The sequence below is a fragment of the Malaclemys terrapin genome, chromosome 12 (genome assembly GCF_027887155.1).
Source record: "Malaclemys terrapin pileata isolate rMalTer1 chromosome 12, rMalTer1.hap1, whole genome shotgun sequence".
In the NCBI taxonomy this organism is placed as follows: domain Eukaryota; kingdom Metazoa; phylum Chordata; order Testudines; family Emydidae; genus Malaclemys; species Malaclemys terrapin.
In genome coordinates this window covers 39,756,868-39,768,652 of record NC_071516.1, presented here as the reverse complement: position 1 = coordinate 39,768,652, position 11,785 = coordinate 39,756,868, and the positions used below count along the sequence as shown (strand labels likewise).

At 44.3% G+C, this 11,785-nt stretch overlaps 1 protein-coding gene across 1 annotated transcript; it reads left to right on the top strand.

The window, feature by feature from the left end:
- The first annotated feature begins 6,961 nt into the window (after positions 1-6,961).
- Positions 6,962-7,954, top strand: LOC128846007 (olfactory receptor 10A2-like). Its single transcript, XM_054045098.1, has one exon. The coding sequence runs from the start codon at positions 6,962-6,964 to the stop codon at positions 7,952-7,954; it is 993 nt and encodes a 330-aa protein (XP_053901073.1).
- Positions 7,955-11,785: the final 3,831 nt, after the last annotated feature.

Here is an 11,785-nt window from a genome sequence, read left to right as displayed (position 1 = left end):
GCACCGGACCACCAGGCCAGCCAGTACATTAACAGAAAGGGCTACTTTTCCATGGTGCTGCAAGCACTGGTGGACCACAGGGGACGTTTTACCAACATCTACATCGGATGGCCGGGCAAGGTTCATGACGCTCGTGTTTTCAGGAACTCTGGTCTGTTTAGACGGCTGCAGCAAGGTATTTACTTCCCGGACCACAAAATAACTGTTGGGGATGTGGAGATGCCTATAGTCATCCTCGGGGACCCAGCCTACCCGCTAATGCCCTGGCTCATGAAGCCCTATACTGGCGCCCTGGACAGTGAAAAAGAACTCTTCAACTACCGGCTGAGCAAGTGCAGAATGGTGGTGGAGTGTGCTTTTGGCCGTCTCAAGGGGAGATGGAGAAGCTTGCTGACTCGCTGTGATCTCAGCGAAACCAATATCCCCATTGTTATAGCAGCTTGCTGTGTGCTCCACAATCTCTGTGAGAGCAAGGGGGAGACCTTTATGGCGGGGTGGGAGGTTGAGGAAAATAGCCTGGCTTCTGATTACGCACAGCCAGACAGCCGGGCGATTAGAAGAGACCAGCGGGACGCGCTGTGCATCCGGGAGGCTTTGAAAGCTAGGTTCCTGAGTGAGCAGGGTAACCTGTGACTGTAAAGTTTGTGTACAGAGAAGCCGAACCTGCCCCCGTTTCTTTACCCAGTTAATGTTGACTATCCTCTCCAGTTACATACCCCCTTCTCCCCCCCTTCCAACACACGTTTCGAAATAAAATCAGTTCTACTTTGTTAATGAACACCGTTTTCTTTACTACTGTTTTCGCGGGAATTTTTTAAAACTGGGACGCGGATTGTGGTGCGGAGCGGGTGTAGTGTAGTGACGCAAAGAAAGCTTCTAAACTCAAGGATTGACAGGCTCCGCTGTGGTGGGCTGGTTCTTTCAAAGGAGCCTGTCACCCCTCCTGATCGGGACTGTGTGTATGGGGGGGCTATGTGACTTTGTGGCAGGGGGAGGACGGTTACAGATCTCCTGCTGTGTGGCTCTGTGATCCTGCATAAGGACCGCCGCTTAAGATCTGTAACTGCCCTCCCCCGCCACAAAGTCACAGAGCAACCCACCCCCCACTACAGAACATGAAAACCACCTCCCAGACTGACCAGGGCAACTAGTCACTGCACTGTGTATGTGCCCTGCTGCTGTACCTGCCCCCGCCTATGTACCCTGCCAAAGGTGACTGTCCTGTCCAATTACCATCCCCCTTTCCTCCCCTCCTCCAAAAGAACATGATGGAAACATTAGTTAACAGAAACATATTTTTTATTATCAACTACACATGGAACTGGGAGGTGAAACTTGGACGGGGGCTTGTGTCAGGCGGGAAGGAAAGAACTTGTCAAATTTTGGGGAATGAGAGCCTTCTGCTACTAGAGCTCTCTGCAGGGGTGGAGTGAGAGTTTGCGTGGACTCTGCCGCCTCTCCTTCTGTGCACTTTGGGTGAGGGGGGTATGGGACTTGGTGGCGGGGGAGGGCGGTTAGAGATGGACTGCAGTGGGGCTCTGTCCTCCTGCCTCCGTTCCTGCAGAACATCCACAAGGCGCCGGAGCGTGTCCGTTTGCTCCCTCAGTAGTCCAAGCAGGGTTTGAGTCGCCTGCTGGTCTTCCTGCCGCCACCTCTCCTCCCGATCCATGTTTGCTTGCTGCATTTGGGACAAGTTCTCCCGCCACTGGGTCTGCTGTGCTGCCTGGGCTCGGGAGCAGGCCATAAGCTCTGAGAACATGTCCTCCCGTGTCCTCTTCTTCCTATGCCTAATCCTCGCTAGCCTCTGGGAGTGTGATGCCAGGCTAGGTTGTGAGACAGTCGCAGATGGGGCTGTGGGAATGGGAAAAAGGGAGTGAATTCCTCAGAAAGATAAATGTAGTTGTGAACAAAGAACATAGTCTTTCTCTGTGAACAAGACCATGCACAGCACCTATCACATGCGCACTCAGCACAAGGTCGAATTCTCGGCCTTCGCATTCAGTGCCTGGGGTCTTGCACAGCACATTTGAGAAGCGTGTCAGGACAACGGAATTTCTGTTGCAGGCAGACATGGTAAGCCGTAGACTCGTGGCAGCTTAAAACTTTAATATTAGCAATGGCATCATTTCACATTGAAATCAATGTCGGTCCCTGCTGCCAGCAATCCGGCAAGCAGGAACTCTGCTCCTGTCCCACACCCTCGCGGCTGTCCCCGGGAACGATCCCTTTCGGCTGCCCCTCTCCCGCCTCCACCGCGTGGCTGCAAACCAGCGGTTACAGTTCTGTAAAGGAACGGTAAAGCAGTCCCAACACTAACATTCCCCTACCTCATTCAAAGCAGGTCACCATGAGCGACATCACCCTCATGAGGATCTCTGACAGCGAGAAAGAGAGAATGCTCCGGGAAATCCTCCAAAGACCAGGGCCGTATGCCGCCCTGCTGTGCAGAGCAATGATTCCCGAGTACTTGCTTGTCTCGTGGCGCGGCAACGTGTCGTACTACGGAGGACCCAATAAGGCCGCTCTCCCCAGGAACCTAATGCAACGGATTTCCAATTACCTCCAGGAGAGCTTCCTCGAGATGTCACAGGAGGATTTCTGCTCCATCCCCGGACATATAGACCGCATTTTACTCTAGCTGCTGTAGCAGTGACTAAACAGTAGAGCGGCTTGGGCAGGACAATCATGCAAAACTGGACATTGCTAGATTTTTTTTTCAATAGTTGCACTGCCCATGACTGAACCGTTAAGCGCCTAGGGCAAACTAATCATGAGAAACCCATTTTTTTAATTGTTAATATTCCTGTTCTGTTAAAAATAAATGTTTAGATGTTTACAACACTTACTGGCTGATCCTTCCCCAGATTCTGTGTCCGGGGTAACGGCTGGGGACGGTTGGTAGGGGATCTCTGTAAGGGTGATGAAGAGATCCTGGCTGTCGGGGAAATCAGCGTTGTGAGTGCTGTCGACTGCCTCGTCCACCTCTTCTCCTTCCTCATCTTCCCCGTCCGCTAACATGTCCGAGGATCCGGCCGTGGACAATATCCCATCCTCAGAGTCCACGGTCACTGGTGGGGTAGTGGTGGCGGCCGCACCTAGGATGGAATGCAGTGCCTCGTAGAAACGGGATGTCTGGGGATGGGATCCGGAGCATCCGTTTGCCTCTTTGGTCTTCTGGTAGCCTTGTCTCAGCTCCTTGATTTTCACGCGGCACTGCGTTGCATCCCGGCTGTATCCTCTCTCTGACATGTCTTTAGAGATCTTCTCGTAGATCTTTGCATTACGTTTCTTGGAGCGCAGCTCGGAAAGCACGGACTCATCGCCCCACACAGCGATGAGATCCAAGACTTCCCGATCAGTCCATGCTGGGGCCCTCTTTCTATTCTGAGATTGCACGGCCATCACTACTGGAGAGCTCTGCATCATTGCCAGTGCTGCTGAGCTCGCCACAATGTCCAGACAGGAAATGAGATTCAAACTGGCCAGACAGGAAAAGGAATTCAAATTCAAATTTTCCCGGGGCTTTTCCTGTGTGGCTGTTCAGAGCATCCGAGCTCGTACTGCTGTCCAGAGCGTCAACAGAGTGGTGCACTGTGGGATAGCTCCCGGAGCTATTAGCGTCGATTTCCATCCACACCTAGCCTAATTCGACATGGCCATGTCGAATTTAGCGCTACTCCCCTCGTCGGGGAGGAGTACAGAAGTCGAATTAAAGAGACCTCTATATCGAACTAAATACCTTCGCGGTGTGGACGGGTGCAGGGTTAATTCGATGTAACGGCGCTAACTTCGACATAAACGCCTAGTGTAGACCAGGCCTGTGTGAAACACCCAGCACAACAGGAAACTGATTGCTGATTAGGACACTATATGCTACAGTTCTAGAGCTATTACTGCTTGTACTATGTATAGCCAAGTAGGGGGCTGGGAAGACTGAGTAAATATATGTTTTGTAACCCACTCTTCCTTGGGAATGTTTTTATCTGGCTCCAGATAAATGTACAGAAAATGCTACATATAGCTCACATGGCTTGAGAATTGGTCTGTTTGTAGACCATATAAAGTTGATAGCAGAGCTTGTCAAATTAGAAATTCTGACATTTTGTAACTTTTATTCATCCTGATCTGGAAGAAAAACTAATAATTTTGAAATGTCCCATGAAACTAACATTCTAAAAATCCCCTCATTTTGGAAATATTGAAAGAACCTTACCAAAACGTATTTCAGTCAGGTCAATGCATTTCATTTTTAAGTTTGAAGCCCTTTATTTTGATTTATCATGTCAACATTTATATTATATTATATTATATTATATTATATTATATTATATTATATTATATTATACATTTTGATACTTTTCAGTCAAAAATTTGTCAAAATTGCTACATTCTCATATTTTTTATTAGTCGTCATTTTCTGATGGAAAACTGTTATGTTGAAAAACTTTCAACCAGCTCTAGTCCACAGAGGTCTCCTCCCCAGCAGAGATTTCAGAGACTTCTGTGGTCATGATATATATCAACATCAATAACAAGGGAAAGGTGAGTAGGTGGTATGGGAAGCTAAACATACAGTATTAGGAAATAGGGTTAAATATTCTGTTCAAGAGCAATAGCCAAAAATATTGCAGTATCCCTATAATAAAGCTGAAGTGTTTGGGATAATTAATGTAAAATTATATAGAAGGATAAAAAATATGGTATTTTTTGCCTTTGTTTTTTATAATCAATATAAAAAAAGAAGAGAAATCCCATGAAAGAAGAAAAAAAAAGCTTAAGACATAATGACAATTACTATCTATCTATCTATCTATCTATCTATCTATCTATCTATCTATCTATCTCATCTCTAATAATTAAATTAAACAACTGGGCAAACTGTTTGATTACTGTAAATGTTAATCTATTGCTGTCATTTCAATAAAAGCTACCAGTATTTCTAGGTATTTTTCATTTCTTTTTATATGTAAAAATAAGATTTCCCATTGCTGATAATTGCCAAAGTTGACAGTGGTAAATAAAGTTATTACCATTGTGCGGGACATGGGCGATGCCTCTATTATTTTATTAATATTCTTCCTTCATCTATTTGTTTGCTTGTGTTTTTCGTGGTTGCTATATTGTTACAAAGAGATTAACTCTCACACAAGTGGACAGCAGGTAGACAGGAAGGGAGGTATAAGTTTCATATAGCATCATTCACCAATACTTATCAGGACAATTCAAGTGTCAATTCCTTTGAAATTTACCTGTGACCATACTGAGTCATAATTCCCAGTTTAGTACAGGGGTGTGGGAAGAGTTTCAAGTGGGAAAACTGAATCAAACAACTTTTGCTGTTGATGAAAACCAAAGCCTCTGAGTTCAGAGCAGGGAGAAAGGGGAAGCAGACTGAACCCCTGTTCCAGAAGCATGGGTGTTTGGATAGCAGACTGAACCCCTGTCCCAGAAGCATGGGTGTTTTAAGTAAAACAGGTGCACGCCAGCCTTCTATTGTTTAACCTTCTTCTCTTGTTATGCTTTGATTCCTGCTGCTGAGATTAAACAATACTTTGTTTTGAAAAGGCTGCTTTGTGTTCACTGTGTTCGCCAGTAGTCCTAGATCCTAAAGGGAAGCCTTGCAGGGCAGCTAAATCCATCTGGGCCTGTGGAGCAAACACGGTTGGTACCCAGCAGGCTGTAGCCTCATTTGAGAGTGGAAGAATTGTAGGATTCCACACCAGAGAGGTGACGGCAAGAGGCCCGTCTCTGAAATGGGTTGCACTCAGGGAGACGTTGAGAGGTCTGCGAAATACAGCTATACCTGAACCGTGATAATCATTATTAATAGGTCATTTTTTTCCAAATGGGTTCTATCAATCAAACCATCTAGCTGAAGCTATGAAACAGGATTCATGCAAACACTCTCCTGTGTCTGTGCAGAGTAACATTATTGTTAGTAGCAATTACTATATTTGTTATGCTACTACCTAGGGGCCAACCTGGAACAGTCCCTATAGTGCTAGATACTTGCATCTGAAGAAGTGAGGTTTTTACTCATGAAAGCTTATGCCCAAATAAATCTGTTAGTCTTTAAGGTGCCACCAGACTCCTTGTTGTTTTTGTATAAAGATAGATTAAAAGAAAGTCCCTGCCCCAAAGAACTTTTACTCTAACTGGACAAGACAGATAAAATGCAGGGGAAAGGGAGAAAACATTGACTTCAGTGATCTCCACATGGGCATACAGGAAAATCCACATGAATCTGATTATAAAATCAGGGCCTGAGAAATGGAGTGTATGTACATTTAGTATGAAATATTTATGATTTTTCGAGTATTAGACCCAAGAAAATAATGATCCAAGTCAATGGGATTTGTGTCTCAAGTAATCTTCATTGCAAAGGCTGGCATTCTTATACATGTTGAGTTGGTGCCTCCATGTTTGAATGGTCTTATTTAAATCGGCATGAGACTGGAATTTCCAAGTGTATAAAGGAATGAGGTGCCCAAATCTCATTGAAATTTAAAAGCATAAACCTCTTAGGTTCTGTTGAAAATCCCAGCCTGAGAGAAAGGGTAATGGAATCTCTCTTTTGAAATCAGTGTCACTCATCAGTGACTAAGGTATCATTGACCAGAGTGGTAGAATCTGATACTTGGCCCTTTTTTCCCCTCTTCATTCATGTTCATTCGTAACAAGTGTGATTTAAAACAAATACTTTGGCCAGCTCTAGTTATGCCGGAGAAACATGATCCTGTTTCATGAAAAATTTCAATATTTCAAAAGTGGGTTTTATTCAGAATGAAAACCACCATTTTTGACATTTTCTGTAGAAGGGAATGGAGCCCTGTTTTTAGGGCAGCGTGCCCCATTGGGCTGCCCTAGAGTGGCAGACCCTTGAACTCTAGGTTTCCCATCAGCCCACCTATCTTCCAGAAAGGCATCCAGTCTTAATTGATATAAGAGCTAGAGATACACTATGTTATGCTTGTCTATGTTTGTCTTCCAGTTGAAAACCTATGAAGAAACAATGAATTTGAATCAAACGGTGATGACTGAGTTCCTTCTCCTGGGATTTTCTACTTCTCCAGAGAGGCAGTTTTTACTCTTTGTTGCAGTGTTAGCCATTTATCTGGTTACTGTGATGGGAAACCTCCTCATTATCCTTGTAACATTGGTGGATCCAACCCTTCATACCTCCATGTACTTTTTCCTCTCTAATTTGTCTGCCTTAGAGGTAGGTTACACCTCGGTCACTGTCCCAAAAATGCTGGTGAGCCTCATCTCAGGGGACAAACGCATTTCCTTTACCAGCTGTGCCGTGCAAATGTTCTTCTTCCTTTGCTTTGGGATCACAGAATCTTCTTTTCTGGCCACCATGGCATATGACCGCTACGTGGCAATATGCAACCCCCTGTGTTATCCCATGATTATGAACAAGAAGGTGTGTGTCCTGCTGGCAGCCACTTCCTGGACTATCGGCATCCCAGCCCAGGTAGTGCAGACAAGTTTGGTGTTCACCTTACCCTTCTGTAGCTCCAAAAAGATCAACCATTTCTTCTGTGACTCAGCCCCTCTGCTGTTGCTGGCCTGTGCTGACACCTCCATGAATGAAACCTTGACTTACATGGTGGTCACTTTCTTTGGAATGGTGCCCTTTGCCCTGATTCTCTTGTCCTACATCTGGATCATTGCCACCATCATCAAGATGACATCAGCTGAGGGCAAGAGGAAAATCTTCTCCACCTGCTCCTCCCACCTCATCGTTGTGGCTTTATTCTATGGTTCTGGCATTATCCTTTATTTACAACCCAGGTCCAGTGAGTTTCCAGACAGTGGTAAACTTCTCTCCCTGTTTTACACTGTTTTGCCTGCCATGTTGAATCCTTTTATCTACAGCCTAAGGAACAGGGAAATCCAAACAGCCTTGAGGAGACATATGTGGCACAAAATGGTTCCCTGCTATCCCTGAATGGCAGCTTTTCCAGCCTGTTCTGCCTCAAAGAATGTGACTTTTGAATAATCACACTGCTGGGGGGTGGGGTGGGGGGAATTTGCAGAAGCACCCATTAGTTTTGGCTGCCTTAGTAACTGAACTGAGACTCCTAGGGCTTGATTTCTTAGGATGGCCTGGTACTCCCAGTGTCCTCTGCTGTTGTTATCAGTACTCAACCCTTCTCTTTTTCAAGTTGTGTACCTAGGCAATGAGGAGCACACAGTTACTGGTCACCCAGGAAAATTCTGATGGAAGTGACTCAGCAGACATTCTGAAATCTGTAGCAAAACCAGGACTGGAAGCCAATTTTCTTGGCCTGACACCACCAGACCATCCCTTCTCTTCCAGTAGGCCTATGCACCATTGATTACACTCTTTCCAGCTTCTGCAATGAAAAAGGCAGGGATTAGAACTGCCTGGAAAACAGAGCTTTCCTCCTGTGGCTGTTTGAACAAATTTGCATCCCAAGTCAACAGGGACCAGGGACAAAAAGTGTTCACAGGAGGGAAAGTATCAAAAAATGCCTTTTCAGGAAAACCAAGGGGAAATTTCCCAGTGGGTCACTGAGCTGTCTAGGTAGTCCAAGAAGTCAAATTGATGGCTACCCAGGTAGTCAAGGAGGTAGCTGTCCAGAGAGTTGGGGAGTGTCTGCCCACCAAGTGGGGTGCTGTGGAGCCAGTGAGGCTGAATTTTCAGCAAGTTTCCTGGGACCTAGACAGGTATTGTTCCTGGCAGCTTGCCTGCCAGTTGCTAGGCTGGCAGTCAAGAAAGAGAACTTGGAGTCATTGTGGATAGCTCGTTGAAAACATCTGATCAATGTGCAACAACAGTAAAAAAAAATTGAAAAGAATGTTAAGAACAATTAGGAAAGGGATAGATAATAAGACAGTAAATATTATAGTGCCACTATACAAATCTATGATACCCCATCACCTTGAATACTATGTGCAGTTCTGGTTTCCCCATTGTCACAATGTCTGGATTGGCTCACAAGTGCGAGTGCCTACCACTGGGCAGACTATCAGAAAACAGGTCAGAGACCCCAGATTAGTTGGTTCTCTAGATATCACACCAAAGACAATGCTGGTAGCCAACTCTATAGTAAACTAACTAGACGTTTACTAGCTAAGAAAAAAGAATGAGAATTATTGAGTGGTTAAAGCATGTAAAATATAGGCACAGGTGAGTCACAGTTTGTAATTCCAAATGGTAGCAGAGATGTAGTAATCTGCAAGTTTCCAAAAAGGTTCTCGGGACTACTCAGAATAATTTCCATTTTCTCAGTCAGTTATTCTGCCATTTTAGAATCCAAATAGGCCAGAGATGAAGGATCTTTCCTTTAATCCATTCTTACAGTTTCTTCTCACAGAAAAGAAGCTGACAGTGTGGGCTTTTCCTCTGATAACAGAGATTGAGGAATGCATTTTAAGTCTTTGACCTCTGATCATTACACACAATGACTACAATGGAAATTAGCACTTTTGTATTAATGGTCATCATTTGCATTCCACAAGGGTTCTTTCTTGCTAGATAGGTTATTTAGTTACAGGGGTATACACAGTGTAAATGTTTACTACTACATTATAACAGGATTCAGATAAGTGAAAACAATGCATGTAACATCCCCTTAGTTTTCATGAAGCTTAAACACCAAGTACTCTGATACATTTAACAATGACTTTGATCTATAGTAATACACAAGTGAATTGACCTTAGGCTTGGACACGAGCTGGCATCTGGTCTGCCAGTATCACACCCATATCAAAAAAAGTATATAATAGGAAATGGTACAGAGATGGGAAACAAAAATTATTAGGGGTATGAAAGAGCTTCCATATGAGGAGAAATTAAAAAGTCTGGGCCTTTTCAGCTTGGAAAAGAGCTTACTATGGGGGGGATATAATAGATATCTATAAAATTGTGAATGATGAGAAGAAAGTGAATCAGGAAGTGTTATTTACCCCTGCACATAACACAAAAAATCAGAGATCATCCAATTAAATTAATAGGCAGCAGATTTACAACAAACTAAGGAAGTACTTTTTCACACAATGCACAATCAACGCATGGAACTTGTTGCCAGGGAATGTGATGAAGGCCAAAAGTATAACTGGGTTCAAAAAATAATTAGATAAGTTCATGGAGGATAGGACCATCAATGGCTATTATCCAAGATGGTCAGTGATGCAACCCCATGCGCTGGATGTCTCTGTTCTGTTCAAGTCCCTCTGACCCATCTGGTACTGGCCACTGTTGGAAGACAAGATACTGGTCTAGATGGGCCTTCTTATGTTCTTATGTAGGCAGAGGCTACTGAGTGGGTACATTTCAGAGTCACAGACATTAAATTCAATTGAAAAATATATCATGATTTTTGGTAAGTGAAATATATTCCTTCTCAATCCATTTGCAGCTAATTTCACAGTCAAAGTATATGGGAATTGGAGCTGACAAGAGGCTTTCAGTATGACTATAACACTCTGCTAAGGGCAACTGTGGCAAAGGGATAAACTTTAACAACAGTTATTTTGGTCCCTGCTGGCTGATCAAAGAAGTGGCAATGAAATCTGTCCATAGGGTGTAAGGTGCTTGACCTTAAGGATGCCACTGTTTCTATATGTCTGATCCCAGATCTGGAGTGACAGCTGGCAACATGAAGGAACCCTGATCAATTTCATTTGAAACATGTTAATTTCACTGACTCTTGCTTAGGATAATTTTTTTTAAATCCTTGCTTCATTGTGTGCTCATTAAAACCAACCCTGTTAGTAACACAGCCACCAAAAAGAAATCTCTCCAATCAGCCATGCAGCAGCCATAACTCTGTAGAGATTTATAAGAGAACACACAGGTTGTTATAATTTCACATGCCTTAATCTGCACTCTGAGAAATCTCAGCTGAGACCTGGGCACTGCCTGGAGATTTGTCAAACCTCTCAAGGAATTAAGGGGCAGTGGCAGAAGCAAAGTTACTAGTCATTTTAAGGGGTTCTGTGGAGGGCCATTAGACAGGAAATGCTGTTGGACAATTCAGGTCGCAGTAGCAGTCCCAGCAGGGTTGATTAGCAAGGAAAATCAGAGGAATTGATTAATGTTAGACAAAGGAAGGGGAGACAAGTATCAGGGGGTAGCCGTGTTAGTCTGTATCTACAAAAACAACAAGGAGTCTGGTGGCACCTTAAAGACTTACAGATTTATTTGGGCATAAGCTTTTGTGGGTAAAAACCTCACGTCTTCAGATGCATAGAGTGAAAGTTACAGATGCAGGCATTATATACTGACACATGGAGAGCAGGAAGTTACTTTGCAAGTGGAGAACCAGTGTTGACAGGGCCAATTCAATCAGGGTGGATGTAGTCCACTCCCAATAATAGATGAGGAGGTGTCAATTCCAGGAGAGGAAAAGCTGCTTCTGTAATGAGCCAGCCACTCCCAGTCCCTATTCAAGCCCAGATTAATGGTGTTACATTTGCAAATGAATTTTAGTTCTGCTGTTTCTCTTTGAAGTCTGTTTCTGAAGTTTTTTTGTTCAATGATAGTGACTTTTAAATCTGTAATAGAATGACCAGGGAGATTGAAGTGTTCACTTAGGCCTTGGCTACACTTACCAGGTAGTTCGACGGCTGGAAATCGAAGTTCTGGGTTCGACTTATCGCGTCTAGTCTGGACACGATAAGTCGAACCCGGAAGTGCTCGCCGTCGACTGCGGTACTCCAGCTCGGCGAGAGGAGTACCGCGGAGTCGACGGGGGAGCCTGCCTGCCGCGTGTGGACCAAGGTAAGTTCGAACTAAGGTACTTCGACTTCA

Excerpts from the sequence above, each read along its gene's own strand:
- LOC128846007 (XM_054045098.1), top strand. The coding sequence starts at position 6,962 with ATGTTATGCTTGTCTATGTTTGTCTTCCAGTTGAAAACCTATGAAGAA.